Source organism: Oncorhynchus keta, chromosome 35 (genome assembly GCF_023373465.1).
Source record: "Oncorhynchus keta strain PuntledgeMale-10-30-2019 chromosome 35, Oket_V2, whole genome shotgun sequence".
In the NCBI taxonomy this organism is placed as follows: Eukaryota; Metazoa; Chordata; class Actinopteri; order Salmoniformes; family Salmonidae; genus Oncorhynchus; species Oncorhynchus keta.
In genome coordinates, this window is record NC_068455.1 from 28,159,790 (window position 1) to 28,187,075 (window position 27,286).

General features: G+C 41.6%; 3 protein-coding genes across 10 annotated transcripts in view; 1 reads left to right on the forward strand and 2 right to left on the reverse strand.

Annotated features, from left to right (window-relative positions):
• Positions 1-10,191, reverse strand: part of lrrc9 (leucine rich repeat containing 9) — a 41,027-nt gene extending 30,836 nt beyond the window's left edge. For 4 of the 7 annotated variants that reach the window (XM_052496827.1, XM_035752186.2, XM_035752182.2 and 1 more), the window contains exon 1: positions 41-586. The gene's annotated coding sequence lies outside the window, so the exon portion shown is untranslated. The other 3 variants (XM_035752183.2, XM_035752184.2, XM_035752185.2) reach the window with 3 other exon arrangements.
• The window catches only part of rtn1a (reticulon 1a), a 45,375-nt gene continuing 18,857 nt past the window's right edge, over positions 769-27,286 (forward strand). Inside the window, exons 1-3 of the mRNA XM_035752188.2 lie at positions 769-1,149; positions 23,387-24,211; positions 24,467-25,141. Coding sequence (XP_035608081.1) covers positions 930-1,149; positions 23,387-24,211; positions 24,467-25,141 — 1,720 coding nt within the window. The 5' untranslated portion in view covers positions 769-929. The remainder of the gene's footprint in view (positions 1,150-23,386; positions 24,212-24,466; positions 25,142-27,286) is intronic.
• LOC127915932 (putative nuclease HARBI1) lies at positions 11,460-13,088 on the reverse strand. Of its 2 annotated transcripts, XR_008092985.1 has the most exons (3): positions 12,723-13,088; positions 11,980-12,091; positions 11,460-11,885 (listed from the first exon to the last, which is right to left on the reverse strand). XR_008092985.1 is itself a non-coding variant. In XM_052496828.1 (2 exons), exons 1-2 carry the CDS (start codon positions 12,089-12,091, stop codon positions 11,515-11,517), a joined length of 483 nt encoding a protein of 160 aa, XP_052352788.1. In that variant the 5' UTR covers positions 12,092-13,088; the 3' UTR covers positions 11,460-11,514. The 2 variants fall into 2 exon arrangements, 1 of the variants encoding a protein (XP_052352788.1); XM_052496828.1 differs by having other exon boundaries at positions 11,980-13,088.

Consider the following 27,286-nt stretch of genomic DNA (forward strand, 5'->3'; position numbering starts at 1 on the left):
CTACGCTAACTGTAACGTCAGCTAATGTAAATGTACTTACATTCGAAGTTGCAGCCTGCACATTAGTTCACGGACACTGTCTGCTCAGACCACTAAGTTAATCGAATACCAGTTTTGGACATCTGTTATTGCAGCTATTCTCTTTATGAAAACAAAAATATATTTTTAGCGTGTTTATATGGTAGGCATTTTGCACCTGTAGCTAGCATGCCCCAGCAAGGTTTGTCATCAACCCGTATCTAGGGAAGTGCGTCCCTGTTGCTCAGGAATCATCTGAACTTTTCCCTCGTACTTTTGATCATCACCACACGAGGGCGCTACCGTGCAATTCATTTGAGCACGAACTGGCATGAACAGAACAAAGAAATGGTCCTCAATTGGAAATTTGCATGAGTGAAATTACTTGCATCTACTAACGTGAAAACGTTGAACAAAAAACTGAAAACTGTCGTATGTTCAAACATAACATGGTACAGGAATATTACAATTTGCGTTATTATTGTGATATGGTTTTAAGCATTTCAAACATGAAACACTTGAAAGATGCTTCAATATGCTCAAGTTATTTTATGCGTACTCTTGGAAACATACTGCATTGACTTCCATTGTATATTCAAACACTTTAATATTAGTCATGCTGAAACAGTTAACAGAATGTTACTCTGCCCCAAATAAGTGCCAACCATAATAAGCTAATACGATGACGTCAGCTTTGAAGCGCTGAACTAAAACAATCAACCTCGCTCACTTGTACTCTCGGACTGTACCGCGTAGCCATTAGAATTTTACAGTTTAAGTATACATTTGTAAAGGCAGTCGGCCTTCATAGCACATTTCCTGTTTTATTCGTTTGACCAACCCACTATCCATTGTGTAGCCCGCGTTACAGCTTGTGCCTGTTATCTCTCGCGCAACCTCTCCCTAAAAGCATGTCTTCGAAGCCCAGCGACGAACTAGGTTCGGAAGGGAAATGGTTTGGGGACGATTATGAAAGAAATGGCCTATTTGGAAGCACCCCACCCCGGTTTGATGAGCTACGTGAAGATTTAAAACCGAAAACCAGGGAGGAGACGAGCGACCTGGATCAATTCCATCAATTTGAGGACGATGGGAAAAGGCCTCCCGTTGCTATGGAAACTACATCTACAGGTAAAGCGGTTTATCAATAACATTTATCTGATCACTTATAGACACTTGTTTTATATAGACATACATCGTGCGTAATTTAAACGAGTCTGTTCACATTTCTCATAGCAGACGATGCTATCACAAAGACCTATTTTTTGGGGTGTAACATGTCTGAGATGCAACCTTCGTCATCGCAGTGTACCAGACATTCTGTACTTTCTCACGGAGTGAAAAGTTTAGTAGATCGAATCTACACCATTCATGGGTTTGGCTGGGAAATGTACTTAAGTGCAAATAATGGAATCGATTTCCTATTAGTGGGTAATTACAGAATAGAACAGAATTTGAACTTGGATAAAATACAATTCAAAACCGTTTCTGGACAATGAAATCTAGGTCTACATAACATTGAAATGTCTTAGAGAAACAGGTCAACAGAACAAACCAAGAGAAGACAGCAAACAACAGTCTGGCTGTGACCTAGCCATGGGCCGAGCCCTTGATCACGACTCAGTTCCAGTACATTACACATAAGAGTCATTGGACGAAGGCGAGTTTTGTTCAAGAGCCACTATGCTCTGAACATTAACACGCATCGCTTGCGTTATTGTTTTGGAAGCATAATGACCTTATCCTCCATATCACTAAGAAAACAATTGTCAAAAATCAAAACGTTAAATGTATACACCATATGTAATGTATACATATATATATTATATACTGTAATGTATACATACACACTACCGTTCAAAAGTTTGGGGTCACATAGAAATATCCTTGTTTTTTTTAAAGAAAATATAATTTTTGTCCATTTTTAGGGAATATCAAACAGGCCCATTATCAGAAACCATCACTCCTATGTTCCAATGGCACGTTGTGTTAGCTGATCAAAGTTTTACATTATAAAAGGCTAATTGATCATTAGAAAACCCTTTTGCAATTATGTTAGCACAGCTGAAAACTGTTGTCCTGAAGCAATAAACTTCAGGACAACAGTTTAGGCCAGCATCCCAGAGTCGCCTCTTCACTGTTGACATTGTGACTGATGTTTTGCTTGTACTATTTAATGAAGCTGCCAGTTGAGGACTTGTGAGGCGTCTATTTCTCAAACTAGACACTCTAATGTACTTGTCCTCTTGCTCAGTTGTGCACCGGGGCCTCCCACTCCTCTTTCTATTCTGGTTAGAGACAGTTTGAGCTGTTCTGTGAAGGGAGTACTACACAGCGTTGTATGAGATCTTCAGTTTCTTGGAAATTTCTCATATGGAATAGCCTTCATTTCTCAGAACAAGAATAGACTGATGAGTTTCAGAAGAAAGTTATTTGTTTCTGGCCATTTTGACCCTGTAATCAAACCCACAAATGCTGATGCTCCAGATACTCATCTAGTCTAAAGAAGGCCAGTTTTATTGCTTCTTTAATCAGAAACAGCTTTCAGCTGTGCTAACATAATTGAAAAAGGGTTTTCTAATGATCAATTAACCTTTTAAAATGATAAACGGATTAGCTAACACAATGTGCCATTGGAACACAGGAGTGATGGTTGCTGTACACATATGTAGATATTCCATTTAAAAAATCTGCAGTTTCCAGCTACAACAGTCATTTACAACATTAATAATGTCTACACTGTATTTCTGATCAATTTGACATTATTTTAATGTACAAAACATTTGCTTTTCTTTCAAAAACAAGGACATTTCTAAGTGACCCCAAACTTTTGAACGGTAGTGTATATATTATATACTGTATAGGGTTAGTGTTCCCAAACGGACATATCTCCATGTTACTGCACGTGTTTATGGAAGACCGAGAGACCACTTGTGATAATTAGCTATATAGCATGTTCCCGAACACCTGTGTGTAACGGAAGAAGGCCGCCAGAAAAGTTGTCGCTATAAAATACTGTCATCTGCAACTCTGATAAAGTCGGTTAAAACAGTGTACAGTAAGTTTGTATTTTGCATTTGTGAAATTATGTTGATGTGATATGAAAGTAAAAGGGCTTTATGTTTCTAGAACCGTATCGCAATTGAGAATTTGTGTCAACCTCTGAAAATAACATAATAAGGTACTTGCAGCTTAAGGAGTAATGGTAACGTTAGTCTCCTTAAGAGTACATCTTGGGCTAGCCATTGGCCTAGTAGGCTACAAACATTGGTAGGGTACAGTCCTTTTACTACATTTGAAAAATATTATTCAAGCTAGGGACAACACACTGCATAGCTATATCACTAGAATATTAAACTGAAAGTTAAAAAATATATTCCTTTAAAATCAGCACTATATGCCCTTTTGTTGTGTGTGCATAACAAGCTTTTACTGAAAATGTTAGCTCCAAAGGCCTGCATTTCCAAAATAGTCCTAATTGTTTGTTTACAAAGGCAGTCTGGCTAGAATACAATCAGTCACTCACATCCTAAGCAGAGTTGGGTAGGTTACTCTAAATGTAATCTGTTACAGTTATTAGTTACCTGTCCAAAATTGCAATCAGTAACGTAACTTTTGGATTACCCAAACTCAGTAACTTAATTGGATTACTTTCCCCTTTAAGAGGCTAGCTTCTAGTCCAGTGGCTAGTACCAAACTAACTTCATCGGACTGAGTCCCACTACAAAACCACAGTGACAGATGGCGTGGATGGCAACACAATGACAACGTGCTGTCTGCCTGTTCCCGGCTCCCCCCACCATCCACTGACCTCAATCAAGCCATTAACTTTTTCAACCTTTCAATCTCTTCACCGTTGATCTACAGATGATGATTAAATCTTGTTTAAATTGCTTGTTTTTTGTTGTCGCTTTACAGCGCTTTTAGTTGTTTTCTTTATGTGATGAATAGCACTATAAAAGTTAAATAAATTATTATTTTTAAACAGACTTGGCGTGTCATCATAGTAGTCTCTGGCTGTGGTCAGACTCACTTAGTTGCAACAAACTTACATTTGTTCCTTTTTTCAGTGCTGATTTATTTGTATCTTATTGAGAAAACAGAAATGTGTCATAATGTATTTTTCTTTCTAAATGTAAAAGTAATCCAAGAAGCAATGATCCCTTCTCACAAGTAACTATAATCAGATTACAATCATCTTTTTGGTAATGTAACTGATTCATTTTTAGTTGTAATCAGTTATTCCCCGACCCTGAACCTTGTCACCTTATCACACATGTTAATGAGGTTGGGTAGCATTGATTAAGCAGTGTACTGTTGCACCTCAAAGCAGTGTTTTTGTGGGAGCATCATTCATCCTTCAGTTCTAAGTTCATCACCCTTTTCAGCAGAGTTCAGCCTATGCTTCTATTTTTAATTCTGGAGAAACAGCTCACCATCCACTTGGAGAGTAGGGAACTGGAGCCCTGCACTTTCATTTTGATTCACAGTTCCTCTGAAATATTCATAAGGTGGTGTTTCAAATTCCGGCTCTCTTCTTAACCCAGGCCTTTTCCTTAGATCTTTCAGCACTGTCATTTTGTTTTTTGAGATGGCAAGAACATTTTTTCTACATAAACAGTGAGGCATCTAGGCCTGTAATCTGATTTAATGCAGTGTCTTAGTAAACGTGGCATTAAATATCAGTGTTTAAAAAAACATTGTTTTTGTTGTTGTTTGGAAAATGAAGTTGTCTTCTAAACATGGCTTCAGTTCAGACAGCCTGCTAGATTCTTTGCCCTAATGGCAAGATAAACATTTTTTAACTAGGCAAATCAGTTAAGATCAAATTCTTATTTACAATGACGGCCTGGGGCAGAACAACAGATTTTTACCTTGTCAGCTCGGGGATTTGGTCCAGCAACCTTTCAGTTACTGGCCCAACGTTCTAACCATTAGGCTACCTGCCTCCCCAGGTTCACGTGAATGGTTTACTCACTCTGTGGCTTCACAGCTCAAGTCAGAGGATGGACCTGTTCCCAAACTCACACAGACAAATGCACGCACGCACACAGACACACACAATGCACGCATGCAGTCACACACGCACTCACTCGTGCACATACACAAAGCAGCCATTTCAAAATCATCAAAAGGGAAACATAACTACCTTTTAGCCTTGCCTATAACATAGAAACACTCTGTTGTGACACTTGTGGTATTGGTAGGCACAGTGTGGATCTTTTCAGAGCTAGGCTGCTTTCAAATACTGTAGGAAGACACTGGACAACCAGGTCTACAATAGTGTAGGGAACAGAGGGGCAGGGAAGTGAACCCCAGGTCGCTGGTGTGAAATGCAAACACCCTATGCATTGCGCCAATCGGGATAACTCACTTGCTGGGAATTGTAACGTGGCTCATATAGAGGGGATGATACAATAGCCTTTGGACAGAAAAGCCCTAGCCTGTTCTGACCTGTCTAGGACCCTGGCCCTGACCCTATCCACGCAACAATGTACTCACACAGATTTCACTCTCGCCTGTAGATATCATGCTCCAATCGTTGTTGAATCACACGATTTTCTCAAGAAAATTAAACTGCATACTTCTCAGACCACATAACTCACAGAACCTCAGAGTGAGGCTACTGTACATTAGGCCCCTCCCATTTCCAGTAGCTGACCTCAGCTACACATATTCAATTGCAGCAGCAGAACTTGAGAAGAATAACTGTGAACCATACAGCATGCCTGTTCTCCTCAAGGATAAGTGATGCCCAATCATCCCTGCCCTCTGCACATAGAGATGTTGCACACAAATATCTAATACAGATAAAAAACTATGTAGTAATGATGAGCAGGATGTCGCTCCATCCAGAAATCTGACCAGATCTGACTACGCTGTGAAATGCTCATGAGGATATCGCTCCACTTGTTCATTTATATGCATCTAATGGGTTCCCCTGCCCTCTGGGGTAGACAAAACAAACAAACACATTGTGCAGAAAGTGAGAGAATTCTGGCATTTCTTCTGTCTCTGTGAATATTGTATGTTTTGAAGTCTGTGTTTGATATTGAGAATTTTTTAAAGGAATAGGACTGTTCCACTGTACACAGTGAAAGACACATTTTACTCTCTGAAGATTAAAGGTATTAGGTTAATAGTACACATTCCCTTTACATGTCTCCTATCCAGACAAGCACACCAATCATTGTTCACTAGCCACATTTTGACACAGTGACTTAGGGGTTGCTAGTCCCTCTTCTGCATCTCAGCATAAAGCATGAAACAGGGTGTCTACTGTCTGGGACTTTTCCCATAGTTAGGAGAGAGGAAGCACTTACAGGCTTACTACATCACTCACGTCGCATGCATTGCAAAATAAATGTAGAAATCTTATGTTATTCAATTATTGCACGCGCCGACAAGGGCTAAAATAGAAGTCAGTTCTATTTCTGACACAGATCGCACTGCAAGTCCTGCCTCTCCCATCTCCTCATTGGTTTATAGAAGCAGGTACCCACGTGCCATATCCTCATTGGTTATACCCACGTGAGTGACTGAAAGACAAACAAAGTCAGTGGCGGTAATGCAACTGATTTATGAAAGTTGCCAATCCCAATATAAAGTCCAGAGAAGAAAAGGCTTAGACGGAGGAGAGATGAGGAGAGATGACTAGAAATGATTCGGTTGACCGTTTTATGTGTGGATTAATTGTCGGAGTAGAGGACCTTGTGCATTTCAGGTAAAATAACAACTCAATGTTTATATCCCAGGACAAATTAGCTACCAACAGCAAGATACCGGTAGCTAAAAAGGACAAATTAGCTAGCAAGTGCAAGGTGCAGAATTTGTTTTGATATTTTAACCTGTGTGTCGTGATCGCGTTTGGTGTGGGGGGACAAAATACATTTATGCACGATGGTGCACACGCGCAGCTGGTTTGGGTTCCATGTTAGGCCTACAGTACATGTTCATCAACCAGGGAGATCTCTGCTCTTATTCCCAGAGACCCAGAAGTCCTGCGATGTTGCTGGGAGGAAGGATAATGAAGATGCAAGAAACTGTGCTGCTAGTGTCTCTGTCTGTGCTGCCTCATAAAAACACTTGGGCCCCTCTGCCTGTCCTGTTTCTTGCCAGACTGCCTTCCAATCTCATTCATCCTCTTCAGCTTCCAGGGCCAATTAGCTCATGCTGAGGGAAGGACACAGATAAAGCAACGAAGGAGAGGTTCATGAAACTTCCACTCCAGGGACAACACAGAATGTCAGCTGTCGTGAACTGTGGACCTAATTAGATTCTTCTCCAAATATTTTTCTATCCCCCCACAGACAACGATGTGCTATCTTTGAATCGAGCCTAATGCTTTCTCAAACCTTCTCACTATCAGTGTGCATGGTTCTCCACAGGATTTTTTAAGAAGTTGGTGCTGCTGAGTACGGCAAGTTTGTTTATTCTTTATATATTTTTTTTTACACCTGTAACTGCCATTTCCAGCAATCTAGAGCAATAATATAATAACAAAAAAACAGTGGCACAGTCAGTCCACACAGTGGCTTTATACAAAAACATATGTACAGAGATAGATGTGACATGATTGTGTTTGAATTGCTCAATAGCACTAGGCCTCTCTCAACACTCAGCTCTCTGTCCACATTGGTTGGTAGTTGGATGCAGAGGGATGTTGGCAGTCAGTGGACTCCAACCACTGTCCTCAGCATTTAGTCCAAATTTAAGACTGGGGACAAAAAAAATACACTAATTTGTTGTCCTATGTGTCCTTTGTGTATGTGTGTGTCCTTGAGTGCATTACATTTACATTACATTTAAGTCATTTAGCAGACGCTCTTATCCAGAGTGACTTACAAATTGGAGTGCATGGCATGTGTGTCTTGGCTATAAATGAAAGTGAAGTGAGACAATAAAATAGTTCATTGACAACTGGGCTACAAAGCTAGCAGCTTGTAGACACTCAGTCTGGAGCTTCAAATAATCTATCCTCACCATTCCACTCAGGCAAGGACTTCGCCAGGATCGATAAATGACAGGTGGCACTGGCAACCAAAGCTTCCATTGACTTCACAACTTGAATACAATAGGGCTTCTTGCGTGTAGGCTGACTGTCAATTGGGATGAGAAAAATCTATAAAAACAATAACAATTTTCTGCCTGTCCAGCCATAATGGGCGTTTAAGAAGATGGTGGATAAGCAGAATATTTTTACAGTTATTGTATGCCATGGATCAATCTTAATGCCCTGATATCAATAGTTAATTTGCAATTATATACCCTGACTTCCCTCTCAGCTGCCTACCTATTGACCTTCAGTATTAATACCCCAGTTGTCACTTTTGAGCAACTTCTATTTGCTGTGTTTGTGAAACCTCTTACTTACTTCAAATCAACGCCTCTGTTTCTTCCCCTTTCTCATTGTCACCCTCTTATCTGCCTGAGGTTTCCGTTTGAAGAACCCTAATGTAAGGCCCCTCTCGCCCTGTTTGTGTGGTTTGCTGGAGAGGACTCTTGAAAAGAAATAGCACACTGGTTGAACATGGAAAGACAGTAACACGTATACTGTTCAGTGTTTATCCTGGTTCGCATACAGTATAAACACTGGCTGTACAGTGTAAGCCTAAATTCACTTTTCAGTTACTGTCATTCTAGTAATTATAGCATTGTACAGTAAAGTTGAACAACAGTGTCTGTAAAACACAATAAGTTCATTTGAAAGTCAATACAAGTAGAGGAAGAACCATGATGGCAGTTTATTAAAAGGCCTTCCTGCTCCAGAGCGATGCTGATGCAGCACAGCATCTCTTATGCCCCCCGAGGGCCAGGAGGCTGCATGGAGGTGGGAGTGGAGAGGTTTAGGGAGTGGGGCTCCTGGGAGCTAGAGGGGAACTGACAGTTCTGTGTGCAACTGCAAAACATTAGGAAAACAAACCAAGACTCGACATGACTCCGATTTCAAATCCCCTTGATAGATGTTTTGATTGTTGTTATTTTAGAAATATCAAATTAACGCAGCCAAACACAATAGAGAAAGATCATCAACATTGAAGACCACTATCATTATCCTGAGATCAATGGCAGAGTCTTGTGGAATGACTGCATTGGGCCACATGCAGTACATCAAACCTCTGCTTCCAAGCCTATACAGTACATGTAATTCTCTATACTTTAGATGTCATCTGTTATCACGTTTTTGTCTCCAGCCACATAATGAGAGAAGCCTAGTGTAGAAGCTATTGCCAGGGTGCATTAGGCGAATAGCTGCGTTGCCTGTGTGTAGGCGTCATTTCCATCTAAAAAATAGCCATGACCACCAACAAGTGAAGTTCATAGGAGCATATCAATTGAAAGCTAAGAATAAACATGTTTGAAATTAAAGTATACATTTTTCTAACATTTTACATCCTAAAAATGTGGAATAAGTACAGACTTTGATTTCTGGTCAAATAGATGGCAAAGGAGTGTTAGACAACATTTACCAGCAAACATCTTAAACATCAAAACACAGTAATGTTGAATTAAAGGCCCCTGCCAACTAATCAACACGTATTTATTTTAGGATAAATTACTTACCTTCTGTAAGTTTAAGAAACATTACCTTGTGCCTTGTAATTCTGTTACCAAAAACCCACATATCTTTAAGATATTTTGTCATTTCTCTTCCATATTAGATTAGAAGTTTGAGTCGAGAGGAAAACATGAAAGTTCACAGAAGTATCAAGTAAAGGTAGACCTATCAATTAGTTAGTGTTTACTAATACCAAGTTTGTTTATGAAGTCTTACGTGATTAACTCATAATTCTGTTACTAAGTCGGCCTCTAGGTCTCTTCGGCCTCTAGGTCACCAGGCTGCTCGTTATGGCGCACACCTGTCATCATCAATACGCGCTTTATGACAATCACCTGGACTCCATCACCTGCCCTCCCTTTGGTTCTGTCACGCTGATATGAATGATTCAGGAGACAGACGCAGGAATGCGTAATAGTTTTTGTTATAATACCCCAAATTACGGTGTGCCGTGTAAAGGCACGGGGACGAAGACCAAACAAACACGTATACAAAACCCAGGGTTGAAACCCCAAACAAAAGAGCGAGGAGTACCTCGAATAAATAACACACGCGCACGATGATCGCGCACGATGATTAACACACTGGACGAGACCTGTAATCATCTGCGCAATCCACAATGGCACAAAAGCCCAAAACACACATCACAGGTACTTACACGCAACGGACATAGTAACAATAATCGACAGTGAACAAAGGGCGGCATACTAATCAGTGGGAATAGGGGCCAGGTGTTCGCAATGAAAGTTCCAGAGGGATCCGTGACAGGTTCCTTCCCCAGGCGTCATTGTTTCTGTTTCATTTTCATTTCTGTGTACTGGGGCCTGTTGCACAAAACTAGGATAAGGGATTAAGCCAGGATATCTTGGTGATCCTGGCTCAATTGATCCGTAATCCGGTTGCACTAAAGATGGATAGGGGGCAGGAGGATATGTTATGGTATAAATTACCATGGAGATTTATTCTGTGGAGCTAGCCTGCTCCAGACCAGGCTAAATTCCAGGATCTATTTAATCTCATCCCTAATGTCAGTCAGCAGTCACCACAAATGGAAACCAATAGTTATTTCACTGCTCACTATACATTGTTATCACATATAACTAGACCCACTGTCATTATTTAAACGTTTGTGATCATTAATTTCAATGATTTTGGATAAAAAATGATTTTTAGATGTTGCTATCATTAGATAATTTACAGTTTCCCATAGACTATATATAAAATGATAGAATATTAGGGCCACAGAGGGAAAAAAAAAAGACAAGTCATAATATTGTAACCAGTTGTTTTAAAGGAGGACAGTTGTTAAAATGACAGATGCGGGGCATTTCGTGAAATTGTACTTCAGTATGGTTTCATAAACAAAGACATGCTGATGTGCCAGAATATTAAGTATCACATTGTCATAAGTATCAAAACTGTAAAAACAATATGTAGCTTTTCTGCAGAAAGAACCAGCCTCATAAATTTATGACTTTATCCTTTTTCTTCAGTGTGGCCCTAGTACTCTGTCATATAAACAAATACACATTCCATATGAATATAAAAACACAATGTGTAACATTATGTTCCTTTATTGAATAAGGACAAAACAAAGCAGGTAAACCATCAGCTCCTTTCGAAACTGAAGTCACAGTGACTCTACAAGATGGAAAGCACAGAATCCAAGCATATTATACAAAATGATACATACACATTCAAAGGTCTGTATATAACACACCCTGCATGTCTGCACACTAAAATAAATGCAGGACAAATCCATACACATCAACTGAACAGACAAATGAATGGATGCAGTAGCCTCCCTGCAGCCTTGTATTACACACAGTATACCGCACAAACATCATAAGAGGCCAAATTCGTAAAAAACGAACCCAAAAAACCCAAATTCCTCTGCCACCGCAGGACATATTTAACCAAAATTGAAAGCACACATACTAACTAAAATAATTCAACACATATTGGTCCCTCAGCAGCCGACCACTGTCATCATCAGGGAAGATTGCCGGATTGTCCCAGTCCATGGCTGGTGGCACTCTGGGGGCCCTCTCCTTCCTCAGGCAGGCCACATTGTGGAGGACAGCACAAGCCACAGTAATATCACATGCCCTAACAGGGCTGACCCTTAATTTGTGAAGGCAGTGAAAGCGTGCCTTCAGGAGGCCAAAGGTCATTTCAACTCTGGCCCTGGTCCTGGCATGGGCATGGTTGTAGGCCTGCTGTGCTTCCTGGGGGTCTGTGAAAGGTGTCAGGAGAAAAGGCTGGCAGCCATACCCCCTGTCTCCCAGCAACACACCAGAGAATTCACCTGTCAACACAAAATCTCATCATTACTACCTCATAAACACAGTGATATTCTTGACACAGCCATGATGGTTATAAATAGGGGTTGTGTGGCTTACCTTGTGATAGGCACTGATAGATTTCAGAGGCCCGAAAGATTCTGGAGTCATGGACTGAGCCAGGCCATTTTGCCACAACATTGCTGATCACACAGTCAGCATTGCAGACCATCTGAAATCATAAGATGAGGAATATTACACCAATCAATGCACATCACTGGCAGATTTTTTTGCTTATTTTCCTAGGTAATTTTGCTAAAGAAAATATTCAAGATGTTTTTTAGATATTTTTTTTTTACTGAAAACAAGACAAAAATACTAAGTAAGAAAGACATTTTTGCAGTGCAGTGAGCAACCGACCTTGGGTCCTTTGAAAGGCGCTATATAAATTAAAGTGATTATTATTATAGCTCATCTATTTATTCAATTAAATTTTATTTATATAGCACTTTTCGCAATTGTTTCATTCTGTCAAAGCAGCTTTACATTAATGAAAGCAGGAGAAACACAAAAAAAACGGTGGACAACATAAGAAGCAGAGTACAACGGCTAAGATTAAACCGTACTGAGCGTAGTAACGTTAAATAATAATGTAAGGCTTTAATAATAATTTATCATAGCTTTATACAGTGTGATGGACTTACTTTACACAATTTCACTCATATCTGCAGTGCATTTCAATTAAAAATTTAACCGTTTCATAATTACAGTACAACTGCGTTTTTGGAGATGTGAATTAAATATTTGAATTGTAATTGTGATGTTTCAGCGGAGCGGTGAGTGTGTAATTGTGCACTACTTACGCATTCAGGCGGTCTGCAATACTTTGCCACGCTTTTTCTCTTTGCTTTATCACTGTGGCGGTGTTGCCTTTCTTCTTAATTATATATTTTACCTCCTCGTATGCCTCCATGAGGATTTGTGCTTCCGACGGGAAAAGTACGCGGCTCTAGTTGCCATGGTAAATCAGTTAATCTGTGATCTGTGGCGGGGTCTATTTGAGTGAGCCGTGAGCGCGCACCTATCCAGGATTGGTTTCACCCGGCTTAATGAATCCGTGTCTGCTCATCCTGGCTTGGTCTTTGTGCAACCAATTAAGCCTGGACGCACATGTTTTGGCTTCATTGAGCTCAGCTTAGTCATTTATCCCGGATGTCTTAATTCTACTTTTGTGCAACAGGCCCCTGTTAGTGTTTCTTGTTTTCTATTATGTTTTGTTTATTAAAACACTCCCCGAACTTGCTTCCCGACTCTTAGAGCACATCGTTAAACTTTCTGTCACCTGGTGGTCAAAAGCAGGACTGTGAAAACAGTCTGGATATCCTCTCACACTCTCTCTCTCTCTCTCTGCCGCTGTCTCTCATTCTTCTCTCTTGCTACAGTTAACGCCACCTCTCCGGGCTCTTATTGACACCTACCACCTACCCTCTTTCGATTTGCTGTAACCAGCCTCCTTCGGTCGGACCAAATCTGAACCAATCATAGATGTAGATGTTTCACAAGTTTGAACACTACAGTAGAGCACAATAAAGTAGAGTACAGTATAATGTACTGAACTCTACTTTACTGGCTGTACTGTGTGATGTCCAAACTTATGAAATATAGATGTCTATGATTGTTTCAGATTTGGTCTGGTCCGGACCAACCAAATGTGGTCTTGTTTGGGGGCGTAGCTCATTACAATAATAGCCCATGTGTAGAATAATACCCAAATATGTAGGATATTGCATATTTCTACTGTTCTTTACCTATGATCAGGAAAATAATGATATTCATATCATATTATGCATTTCTATATTGTACAGATCTGGGACTTGTGCATAGAGTTATATGGTTTATGAGGCATATGTTTGGCATACATACATTTTCAAGTGAAAAATCGAGTCCAAGCGTATTTCCGTGAATGTGGAATTACCCCTTCACAACGCATCCACCAGAAATGATTTATTTAAATGTGTTATCCACTCAGAAGCATGATTATGTTATGTGGCAAATTCTGAAAAGAGAATTCCCTTGCTGTCACATATGAGCCAGTCTGAATGAACTGAAGCGCTTGCTTGGTCTTGTGGGGGTTTTTCAATGTCTGACTGTCTGGGTGCTGCTGCTGCGCCACAATGTCCACTGCTGCTGTATGCTGATGTGGCTCAGTAGACAGCTTCCCTGTCTGTCTCAGCAGACTATTGTTGCCACTGCTGCCCTGATGTCTGTCTGCTGAACACTCAGCCCATCTATTCTCATCATTCTGCATCTTAGACGCCTCTGCGGGTCGTAAGCAAGTAACCGCTCAGCGCTACGACACTGTCAGACTCTAGAGCAGCCAGCGGTGTGGAGAGAGAATATGGGGGGTGCGTGTGACCCACTGCCATGAATCAACGGGACTTCTGCAACCCGTTCCAGAGGTCACCTCTGTTCACAGTATGTTGTCTTTATGAGTCCCGAGTCCTGTCCAATTCTGTATAGTTAATTTGACCCCGTCGATGGTAGCTTATGCTGCTAGTGATGTCAGGGGGATAGCAGAATGGGCCTACAGGGGGGAAAGGAGAGCCATAAGAGGATTATACATTAGGAGCCTGACTTGCTGTCAGTATGGCTTCATGAACCCTATTGAACTCTAGAAACCACAGCAACAGCTGTTCCCATCTGCTTTAGGAACAGCCTGGTGATGCTCAGACACTTCATGTGCTGCCTTGTCTACTCTATTTAACAGAATATTATCTACTGCAGTGTGTCAAAGGGCTGCCATGTTGCTCTGCTTAGGAACTCACCATGTTTTTTCATCTAGTGTTTTGTCTCGTGTCTCTGCATCATTGGTTTAGCCTAGTGTTCATGACATTGTGTTTTGTATGATGTATTGTTTTAAGGACATTGTAGACATTTTCTAATGCCATGAGGAGAGGGAGCAGGACCAGCAGGGACAACAGAACAGGGAGGCGGCCATTCAAGGAAAGATGGGGAGGAGGGTTGCAAAGGGTCGGAAACTTTCCAGTAGATTTCCTGCATTTCTCCGGAAGTTAAGCCTGGGAATTTTGGGAATTTTGCTTAAATTCATCCAAAAACTTAGCTTGTAACAGTGAACCTTTTTTTGTGGGATACATATAAGGCAATTCTAGGTCTTGTAGCATATTGTGGTTAACTATCCCCAATTCAATGGCATTGCATTTCTCTGCATGCACAGTGCATTCTTCCATCACATGTGCAGCTGATTCTCAAGATCTTGCACACTAATGAGATGCTATTGATCCCACACTACTACACTGTTTGAGCCAAGGACCACATGCTTTCTGGTAAGTTTTGATTACAATACTGGGTGGGGTAAATATATTTTATATGACCTACATTATTTTTTGTCGACTAGTAAATAGTAGCCTACAGAAAAGTGTGTTTAAATCATTTCTAACTTGGAAACAACAATTAACTAGCAGAAATTGTTAACATGTGGGTTTTAGCTTGCTTGAGCCTGCTAACTGAGGAGTATTAATTCACCTATTTCCATACATGTTACATTTTAACATTGTATCTTACAAAGGAGTTGTTTAATCAAACTGCGTAACTATTTATCTGTACATGGAATCTTATTTTATTTTTTGACACATTTTTTTCTAATCTTTACAGGAAAATGCCACGAGCACTATCTGATGTGTGGAGACATTTTACTGCAGCTAATGTAGAAGGAAAAACAGTGTACATTTGCAAATACTGTGCCAAATCATATGTGAAGAATGCAACAAAGATGCAGAATCATCTGGCCAAGTGCATAACGTTCTCTCAGCGCTCACAACAAGCAACCTCTGACAAAAGTCCCTCTACTTCTATTCAAGGTGAAAATGATGAAACAGACACCTTATCGATAGCAACAGCTCATGGTCCTCCAAGAATCAGAAGTTTTTTTTGCCTCTGAACTGATTCCCCTCTGATGCTCACAGGCAATGTAAGCATAAGAGCACCTCCCAGCTGCCCACTGCACTGAGGCTAGGAAACACTGTCACCACAGATAAATCTACAATAATCAAGTTTTTCAAGAAGCATTTTTCTACAGCTGGCCATGCTTTCCACCTGGCTATCCCTACCCCGGTCAACAGCTCTGCACCCCCCACAGCAACTTGCCCAAGTCTCCCCATTTCTCCTTTACCCAAATCCTGATGTTCTGAAAGAGCTGCAAAATCTGGACCCCTACAAATCATCTGGACCCTCTCTTCCTAAAATTATCTGCCGCAATTGTTTCAACCCCTATTACTAGCCTGTTCAACCTCTCTTTCATATCTTTGGAGATCCCTAAAGATTGGAAAGCTGCCGCAGTCATCCCCCTCTTCAAAGGGGGAGAAACTCTAGATCCAAACTGTTACAGACCTATATCTATCCTACCCTGTCTTTCTAATGTCTTCGAAAGCCAAGTTAACAAACAGGTCACCGACCATTTTGAATCCCACCGTACCTTCTCCGCTATGCAACCTGGTTTCCAAGCTGGTCATGGGTGCACCTCAGCCACGCTCAAGGTCCTAAATGATATCATAACTGCCATCGATAAGAGACAATACTGTGCAGCTGTATTCATCAACCTGGCCAAGGCTTTCGAGTCTGTCAATCACCGCATTCTTATCGGCAGACTCAACAGCCTTGGTTTCTCAAATGACTGCCTCGCCTGGTTCACCAACTACTTCTCTGATAGAGTTCAGTGTGTCAAATCGGAGGGCCTGTTGTCCGGAACTCTGGCAGTCTCTATGGGGGTGCCACAGGGTTCAATACTCAGGCCGACTCTTTTCTCTGTATACATCAATGATGTCGCTCTTGCTGCTGGTGATTCTTTGATCCACCTCTACGCAGATGACATAATTCTGTATACATCTGGCCCTTCTTTGGACACTGTTAACAAACCTCCAGACAAGCTTCAATGTCATACAACACTCCTTCCATGGCCTTCAACTGCTCTTAAACGCTAGTAAAACTAAATGCATGCTCTTCAACCGATCGCTACCCGCACCCGCCCACCTGTCTAGCATCGCTACTCTGGACAGTTCTGACTTAGAATATGTGGACAACTACAAATACCTAGGTGTCTGGTTAGACTGTAAACTCTCCTTCCAGACTCACATTAAGCATCTCCAATCCAAAATTAAATCTAGAATCAGCTTCCTATTTTGCAACAAAGCATCCTTCACTCATGCTGCCAAACATACCCTCGTAAAACTGACTTTCCTACCGATCCTTGACTTTGGCGATGTCATTTTCAAAATAGCCTCCAACACTCTACTCAGCAAATTGGATGTAGTCTATTACAGTGCCATCCGTTTTGTTACTAATGCCACATATACTACCCACCACTGCGACCTGTACGCTCTCGTTAGCTGGCCCTCGTTTCATATTCGTCGCCAAACCCACTGGCTCCAGGTCATCTGTAAGTCTTTGCTAGGTAAAGCTCAGCCTTATCTCAGCTCACTGGTCACCATAGCAGCACCTACCCGTAGCACGCACTCCAGCAGGTATATTTCACTGGTCATCCCCAAAGCCAAATCCTCCTTTGGCTGCCTTTCCTTCCAGTTCTCTCCTGCCAATGACTGGAACGAATTGCAAATATCACTGAAGCTGGAGTCTTATATCTCCCTCACTAACTTTAAGCATCAGCAGTCAGAGCAGCTTTCCGATCATTGCACTTGTACATAGCCCATCTGTAAATAGCCAACCCAACTACCTCATTCCCATATTGTTATTTATTGTTTGCTTCTTTGCACCCCAGTATCTCTACTTGCACATTCATCTTCTGCACATCTATCACTCCAGTGTTTAATTGCTAAATTGTAGATATTTCCCCTCTATGGCCTATTTATTTCCTTACCTCCCTTATCTTACTATATTTGCACACACTGTATATAGACTTTTCTATTGTGTTATTGACTGTATGTTTGTTTGTCCCATGTGTAACTGTGTTGCACTCATTTGCTTTATCTTGGCCAGGTCGCATTTGTAAATAAGAACTTGTTCTCAACTGGCCAACCTGGTTAAATAAAGGTGAAATTAAAAAATGACAAAAATGTGCATTGGAAGAGATTTCTGAATGTTCTTCGCCCAGCGTACACCCCTCCAACCAGACATGCTTTATCTACTCATTTGCTGGATGCAGAATTCAACAGAGTTCAATTAAAGGTCAAGCAAATCATAGAGATAGTAGACTGTATTGCAATCATCTCTGATGGGTGGTCGAATGTTTGTGGGCAAGGAATAGTTAACTACATCATCTTAACCCCTCAACCAGTATTCGACAAGAGCACAGACACAAGGGACAACAGACATTGCATTGCAGATGAGCTGAAGGCAGTCATCAATGACCTTGGACCACAGAAGGTATTTGCACTGGTGACAGACAATGTGAATATGAAGGCTGCTTGGTCTAAAGTGTAGGAGTCCTACCCTCACATCACACCCATTGGCTGTGCTGCTCATGCATTGAATCTGCTCCTCAAAGACATCATGGCAATGAAAACAATGGATACACTCTACAAGAGAGCCAAGGAAATGGTTAGGTATGTGAAGGGTCATCAAGTTATAGCAGCCATCTACCTCACCATGCAAAGTTAGAATAATAAGAGCCCCACATTGAATCTGCTCGGAAACACACTTTGGGGTGGTGTTGTCATGTTTGACAGTCTCCTGGGGAGGAAGGATTCTCTCCAAGAAATGGCCGTATCACAGTCTGCCGATATGGAAAGCCCCGTCAAGGAGATCCTCCTGGATGATGCATTTTGGAAGAGAGTGGTAAGCAGCCCGAAACTCCTGAAACCTATAGCAGGAGCCATTGCACAGATTGAGGGAGACAATGCCATCCTGCCTGATGTTCAGACTCTGCTCTGCAGTTCTGAAATACATCAAACTAAGTCGTCTTTTAAATTTATTTTGGAAGGATTTAATCATTTGCAATTATGTCTACTTATTGTATGGTAAAAGGTTTATCTTTCTGGCTCCATATGATATGGTAAATATATCCAATGCAAAACACATCTACATTTAAGTATTAATAATAATTTGCATATATTCCCGTTAATTCCCATATATTCCAGTTTATTCCCACGGAAGTTTCCACCTCTGAATATTCCCCAAAATGTGCAACCCTAATGGGGAGGGACGGGACATCCTGACCCGTAGGGTATTCAGCCTACATCCTCTGGGGGAGCCTGAAGGTTCCTATGTAAATCCCCCATCCCTCCCCCACCCCCCACCTACCCCAGCAGCTGGATCCAGCCTATTTATAGAGGTACTGCTGCCCAGTGAGAGGTAAAGAGTGGAGAGCAGCTCTGGGGAGCAAGGGGAGGCGCTCACAGCACAGTTAGTGGGGGAGTAAACTAGGCTTTGCACTCAGCTGTGCAAACACAGCACACATTCCAGCAATGGGCCCCTCTGTCTGTGCAAGCTGTGTGGGGCAATGCCACGGTAACGGCATTGCGCTTTGACTCAGTTTTTTTTCACTTTAAAATGTGTGCCAAACTAAAACCATTGATTTTAAAAGTTTAACAAATCATACATAGGGTCTACTTTTCACAATTGCCACTGAAAAATGTACTAAAACTAATTTAATTGAAGAATGTCAACTTTGGTAACGTAATTACAGTAAAATCTCCCTCAGGTTATTATGCAAATGTTTTCCAAATACTGTTAAATATCTGCTACCAATTAAGATTCAAAGATGTCTGCAGAAAGAATGGGGTATCAGCTGTGGCATGGCACCTTGAGTTTAAAAAAATCTATTTTGATTATGGAACTACAGTAAGTAAAGTGGATTCACACCAGGTCACGGAATTATGGTAACGGAATTACATCATTGGTCCCTGATCTGTACTACACAGAGATGCATAATTATGGATAGGAATGTCATTCTTATGTTTCACAAGTTTGGAAAGCACAGCACAGTAGAGTGCAGTACAATACAGCATAGCAGAGTATAGTTTGGTAGAGTACAGTACAATATACTGTATTCTACTCACTGTACTGTGCTATTCATAATTATGAAACATACTGTACGTCTATGATTGGTTCAAATTGGGTCCAGTCCGGTCGGTCTGTGGACCAGGGGGAACTGACAAAATGTTGACTACTTTTCAACGTCCATGGATGTCCGGCGTCGGTCGGTGCTTATGGGTAGTAAGAGCTGGGGGAGGTGACATTAACTGGAGAGGGAGAGCGAGAGAGAGAGAGAAAGAAGGGTTGTCCAGACCCTTTTGGTTTGACCAGCAGACAACAAAGACAAGGAATAGTTGAGCTAAACATAACATATGCCAGAAGGGAGGACAGTAGCAGGTGACCCAATTCAGTTTCAGTAATTCCGTTACCAATTTGGTAATGGAATTACAAGTTTTAACCTCTTAATAATTCATAAACAAAATTGATATAATCAGTAAAATCACTATAACTAATTTGTAGGTCTATCATTACTTGTTACTTCTGTGGACTTGTATCATCCTCCCTCATGAGGGAGAGAAATTAAATAATATCTTAAAGATATGTGAGTTTTTGGCAGTGGTGTAAAGTACTCATGTATAAAATCTTTAACGTACTACTGTAGTTTTTTGGAGGAAAATGTACTTCACTTTACTATTTATATTTTGGACAACTTCCTAATCCAAAATCACATTCCTAATTAAAAAATAATGTACTTTTTATTCCATACATTTCCCTGACACCCAAAAGTACTTACATTTTGAATGCTGAGCAGGACAGAAAAATGGTCCAATTCACACACTTATCAAGAGAACATTCCTTGTCATTCCTACTGCCTGTGATCTGGCGGAGTCACTAAACACAAATGCTTCATTTGTAAATGATGTGTGAGTGTTGTAATGTGCCCCTGCCTATCCGTAAAACATTTTTTTTAAAGAATGATGCCATCTGATTTGCTTAATATAAGGAATTTGAAATGATTTTTACTTTTACTTTTGATACTTAAGTATATTTAGGTAATTCAATTTACTTTTGTATTCTTAAATTGATCTTATTTTCACTTTTACTTGAGCCATTTTCTATTAAGGTATCTTTACTTTTACTCAAGTATGACAATTGGGTACTTTTTCCACCACTAGTTTTTGGTGACGGAATTACAAGGTACAAGGCAATATTTCTTAAACCTACAGAAGATAAACAATTTCTCCAAACCAGAATGAGTCGATATTAGTTGGTACTTGGCAGGGACCTTTATGTCAACATTATTGTGTTGTGATGTATTCTGATGCCTTTTCAGTCCCCTTTTCCATCTGCTCATCTAGAAATCAGCCTTTACTGATGCCTAATTTTTAAGATTGAAAAAGGTTGTATAATGTATCTATTTCTTAATTTCCCAAAAATATAGACTCTTATCTTAAGTAGATGCCACTTAATATAATGTTTACATACCCTACATTACTCATCTCATATGTATATACTGTACTCTATACCATCTACTGTATCTTCCCATCTTTATGTAATACATGTATCACTAGCCACTTTAAACTATGCCACTTTTATGTTTACATACCCTACATTACTCATCTCATATGTATATACTGTAGTCTATACCATCTACTGCATCTTCCCATCTTTATGTAATACATGTATCACTAGCCACTTTAAACTATGCCACTTTTATGTTTACATACCCTACATTACTCATCTCATATGTATATACTGTACTCGATACCATCTACTGCATCTTGCCTATGCCGTTCTGTACCATCACTCATTCATATATTTTTATGTACATATTCTTCATCCCTTTACACTTGTGTGTATAAGGTAGTTGTTGTGGAATTGTTAGGTTAGATTACTCGTTGGTGCGGCAGGGTATCCTAGTGGTTGCAAGTTCAAATCAAGTTCAAACTGAAGGGTTGCAAGTTCAAATCCCTGAGCTGACAAGGTACACATCTGTCGTTCTGCCCCTGAACAGGCAGTTAACCCACTGTTCCTAGGCCGTCATTGAAAATAAGAATTTGTTCTTAACTGACTTGCCTGGTTAAATAAAGGTTAAAAAAAAGAATCACTGCATTGTCAGAACTAGAAGCACAAGCATTTTGCTACACTCACATTAACATCTGCGAACAATGTGAAAAAGAACATTTGATTTGACACGCAATTTGATATGTTTCAATGAACTTCACATGTTGGTGCTCATGGGTAATTTTCTATGGAAATGCCCTGCGCAATAACTTTGGACAAAAATGTTGGCTGTCTCCACTGTAAATATTTTCTACTGAGGTCACTGAAACGAAATATTTATTTTCACATTATTTTTGCCGGTAGACAACACGTGGAGGGTAACAAAAGACTATTCTTTTGTAACTACTGTTATTGGGATGCCTTTGCATTTTGCAACGCTCTCATACTGTGGTAGCCCTCATGCCATACTGGACAGGCCATACCGTAGGTGGAAAGTCACACAGAAAATGATAGGGTACAGTAGTATGTGTGTGTGCCTCAGTGACAATCGGCCATCTTGTCAGAGGAGATTTCTGAATACAAACGAGAGATGGGAATGGAAGGAGGGAAGGAAGGCCCAAAAAATTGTCAAAGACTCCAGTCACCCAAGTCATAGACTGTTCTCTCTGCTACCGCAAGTCAAGCAGTACCGGAGCGCCAAGTCGAGGTCCAAAAGGCTCCTTAACAAATTCTACCCCCAAACCATAAGACTGCTGAACAACTAATCAAATGGCCACTGGACTATTTACATTGACCCCCCCGTTCCCCCTTTGTTTTTACACTGCTGCTACTCGTTGTTTATTATCAATGCATAGTCACCTTACCCCTACCTACATGTAAAATTACCTTGACTAACCTGTACCCCCGCACATTGACTCGGTAGCAGTACCCCACGTATACAGCCTCGTTATTGTTATTTTATTGTGTTACTGTTTATGTAATTTTTTACTTTATTTTATTTAGTAAATATTTTCTATTTCTTGAACTGCATTGTTGGTAAGCATTTCACGGTAAAGTCTACACCTGTTGTATTCAGTGCATGTGACAAATACAATTTTATTTTATTTGAAAACAGAACCCATCCCCCGTACCTCAGTCTGAGGATTTTTAGCTGGCGGGATGAGTTTGGGGGTTTGAACAATCCCCCTTTGTATGGCTCAGGGCACAAGTGCCCTCTGTTAGTGCTGCATCACTGATCTGCACCGCCATCAGATCTCCCAACTGATTCCCATACTCTCCCTACGATCCCACACATCTCCACTATCAGGCCTTGAGTACACATATGTAACATAATCCTGTTATTATTGTCAATTCAACATTGCAACTTGATTGGAACGTGTTTTGAAGAATTTCAACTCTAACGCAGCATTGTCATATTTGCCCCAGTTCACTGTTGACTGAAATATATCAATGACATGTTATGTTGCCTGTGATGATATCTTCTGCCTATTTCATCTATCCACTTTTCCATTTGTTTAAGTTTGCCTTATCCAATTGAGGTCTGTGATTAAATCCACTGTCCATCCTCTCCTTCTAGGTGACGCCTTGTCTGACCTTTTCCGGAAGCCCATGAGTGATGATGGTGACCTGTACACCTCACTCCTGTCCAATCAGAGCCATCCCTCAGGCCAGGATGCCTCTTACCTGTCTGATGATCTGAAGCTCTCCTCTGGCCCCTCCTCCCAGGACACCTTCGACTCCTACAACATCTTTGGTTCCTCCAACACCAAGACGATCACTGACCTGGTTGATGAGATGCCCAAGTCCCTGCTGGGGGGCTCCGAGTCGAAGACAGAGGCCTACAACTACATGGATATCAGCCATGGTGATGACATCCACAACCAGCACCAGAGCCAGGGGCCCCTGCATAGCCTAGTAGACACTGGGCTGTCTGGCCTGGACTCCCTGGGAGGCTACATGGATAAGAGCCCTGGTGATGACATCCACAACCAGCAACAGAGCCAGGGGCCCCTGCATAGCCTAGTAGACACTGGGCTGTCTAGCTTGGACTCCCTGGGAGGCTACATGGATAAGAGCCCTGCAGAACTCGAGGAGGAGGAAGAGGAAGAGAACCTGGGCCCGGCGCTTGACTCGCACTCCTTCCCTTACGTAGAGGAGCCTTCTGAGGATGAGGAGCTGTCTGACTACCGCTCCTACCGTAACCTGGGCACCCCTCAGACCGCTAGCCCTGTGAAGATCACCCTGACCGAGTCCCACCCCCCTGCTTCTGCCAAACCCACCCCCCCGCAGGCCAATGTGTCTGACAACATCCTCAGCCTGGGCCTGCAGGGCGTTCCCACGGTTACACTCTCTGAGCCAGAGGACGACAGCCCCAACTCCTCCCCCAATGCATCCCCAACAGGTAGCTATCACCCATACTCTTCTACTGTGTTCTAGTGAGTTAGAGAGTTCACCATCAACATGGTCTATGGTCTTGGACTATGGTTTAGCTATGATTTGAAATACAGTATTTCAAGTTTGGTAAAAATGTAAGGTTTTAAGGTTTACAACACATCATAAAAGGACAAAAACATTTTAAAGATGACCCTGACACTCTGTCTCTGTTTCTGTTTCTGTTTCTGTCTCTGTCTCTGTCTCTCTGTGTGTGTGTGTGCAGAGAAAGAATCTCCGTCCCAAGAACTGTTCAAGGCTGTCCCCAGCAGCAAGCCAACCCCAGGCTCCACCAAGACCAGGGAGCAGGATGGCAGTAGTGCAGAGTCGGGGGACTCTGAGATAGAGCTGGTCTCTGAGGATCCTCCCCTGCAGAGCCCCCCCAGCACCAAATCCAGTAACAACCCCTTTGAGCAGCCTCCCAGCAGCAAGGGAGGTTTCAGCCAGACTGGCAACCCCTTCGACAATCCCCCCAGCGCTAAGGGGCCCATATCGTACAGCATCCTGAGGGAGGAGAGGGAGGCTGAGCTGGACAGTGAGCTCTTCATCGAGTCTGCCAATGAGGAGAGCCCCAAGAGAGAGGGGTCCGGCCCCAAACAGGGGGTCAACACCCCTTCACCTCTGATCCCCACCGCTGCTCCCCCCGCCTGCCCTGCCCCAGAGGTGGTTCCAGCCGAGCCTGTCACGAGCTCCATGATGAAATCATCCAATGACAAGAGCAAGAGCCACATGAAGATGGAAGAGGATTGCCCCACCAAGCCCAAGCCCCCCACGGCTGCCGTGCCCCCGGAGGTGAGGTCTGAGAGGCCCCTCCTGGATGACAAGCACATCACTGAGGGGAAGGGAGACCTGACCAAACCTGCTGCGCCAGTATTTATGGAGGGCTTTGACAAACAGAAAGGTAAGTCCTGTAATTAATCAACTTGTCCTCATCTGTTGATAGAGAATTTCATATGGTATTCTGTAGCCTATTTATTTTCTGCCCATGAACTCTTATAGCCTGCATTCCAACATACAATCTGTGGTGATAAACCTACCTAACTACACTATTATCCCTCCTTGCAGCCGTGTTATCTTTATATCTTTCCTTGTTGCAGTTGTGTTGCCTTTGCATTATATTTCATCACAACATTCCAGAAATTTCTCTACCATCTTATCGAACAGGTAGTACGGTATCTGTCGGTGCATTTGTTTGTCAGTGGAGAATCCAGTGGCTGTGTGGTTTGCCGTTTTTTAACACTAGTAACTGCATGTATTTTACCAGGCTGTTGCTATGACAATGGAATCCCTCTAATACAGCAGGTTGTTCATACACTGTTTTTACTGCCCTGAGTGTGTGATGCATCAGAAGAGATAGCATGGAAGGTCAAAGAGTGTTGTTATCTCGGCTGTGTTGACAAGGTTGGAAATAAAAAGGGTTGCTATGAGACGGCTAGTTCTGACCTCTGTGCTGTGGTGGGTGTGAGCATCTTGGATTTTGAGCTGCTGCATGATTTCAAGATCTGCTTCCCTCTGGTGGTAGGCTATAGTTACAAAACATGTCTGAGGCCAGCATTTTTACGATGACAATCAACAGAGGCTGAGCCTCTACATCATTAAAGATATCAACTAATCCCTCACTCTCATTTGATATGTATAGAATTGTTTTGAAACAGCCCTGACTCTCTCACTCCCACATCCCAAACAGGCCATCTGTCTCCTAACTCTTTCAGACAGACATCATCACAGATCACGCCAGAGATCACTTTGCACCACATTGAGCCAGAGAGTTCTCTGTGTGTAAAGCCGGACATTTTGTGTTGGCACTTAGTTGTCTTTCTTCTGTTTGCTTCTTTTTCATCCTTGTTGTAAATAGTGGGTTTATGTAATCCTGTGATGTCAAATCTGGGGCACACACACATCAATTTACGCTTAGGAGGATTCATTTGATGTGCAGATAGATGCAGTTACAAAAATATCACAGTTCACTTATTATCGTATGGTTCCTTTGCTGTCATAGCACAATATCCACCTATAGTATGTAACTCACATTCCTTATTCAGATGGGGAGAATAAAGAGAAATGAAAACATCTGATGTGCTTGAGGAAAAGTCGAAGCCCCTCCCCTCTCCTGGTGTTTACAAACAGACAACCACAGAAGAAGGTTCTGGAATCTCTAAAAGCAGGTCAACCCATTTGATGAAATTGATATTCCTCCACCACTAGGTGGTGCAGGGCACCATAGACTATAACAGAGGTCCGTGTGTATGCTGGAGAGTGAAGACAAGCAGAGCAGACATTATGTACCACGGCCTGTGCAGCTCTGCAGAAGTTGCCATGGCAACACCGTCCAAGGGGGAGAGCACATCACAGGCTCATATATTTTTTGCCCATTGGCTGTTGCCGTGGTAGAGAGCTTTCTCAAGGCTGCAGCAAGCAGAAAGTGTGAGGGGGATGCCGACAAGGCTGTCTGTGCACTGACTCTACCAATGTCACTGAAATAGAGGGGTCAATGTTAACATTCAAAATCCTGATGATATAGTTATTCTCTATCCAAGCACACAGACTCTGTTTAGACGTGGTACTGTCTGTGTTGGACTCAGCTTCTACATGCATCACTGTGGCAATCCCATGCCATCGTACCCCGAATATATTTTTTGTATCTCAGATTGTTCTAGCAATTCTCACATAGTAACTTCATTGGAAGGAAGGAATGTTTGACATGGTTTGTACATTTGTATCACAATTTATTTATTTTTTAATCATAATGAAAGTGTCAATTATGGCCATTTTTAGACCTGTACATGAACCGTACATGATACAACATCTTGGTGTACTTATACTCCTTATAGTGTTGTCTCAAATTTGGAGTATATCTAGATTCTGAAATTAAAATGTTTCACATTCAAAAAATATTATGTTGTTTGTAGCAATCTACTCTTCAAACACATCAAATTCCCAGAGTGGGCTCTCTGGTAATTTTAATGATATGACCCGTTTTATACATAGAAATTGATATTATAGGTAATTAACTGCCATTGCCCCAACTGTAGACCAGGTGTTGTTA

What these genes read in the sequence shown, in the direction of transcription:
- LOC127915932 (XM_052496828.1), bottom strand. Translation starts at nt 12,091, where the DNA reads ATGGTCTGCAATGCTGACTGTGTGATCAGCAATGTTGTGGCAAAATGG. An exon ending in CTATCAGTGCCTATCACAAG is followed by an intron (nt 11,886 to 11,979) that starts GTAAGCCACACA and finishes TTGTGTTGACAG; the next exon opens with GTGAATTCTCTGGTGTGTTG.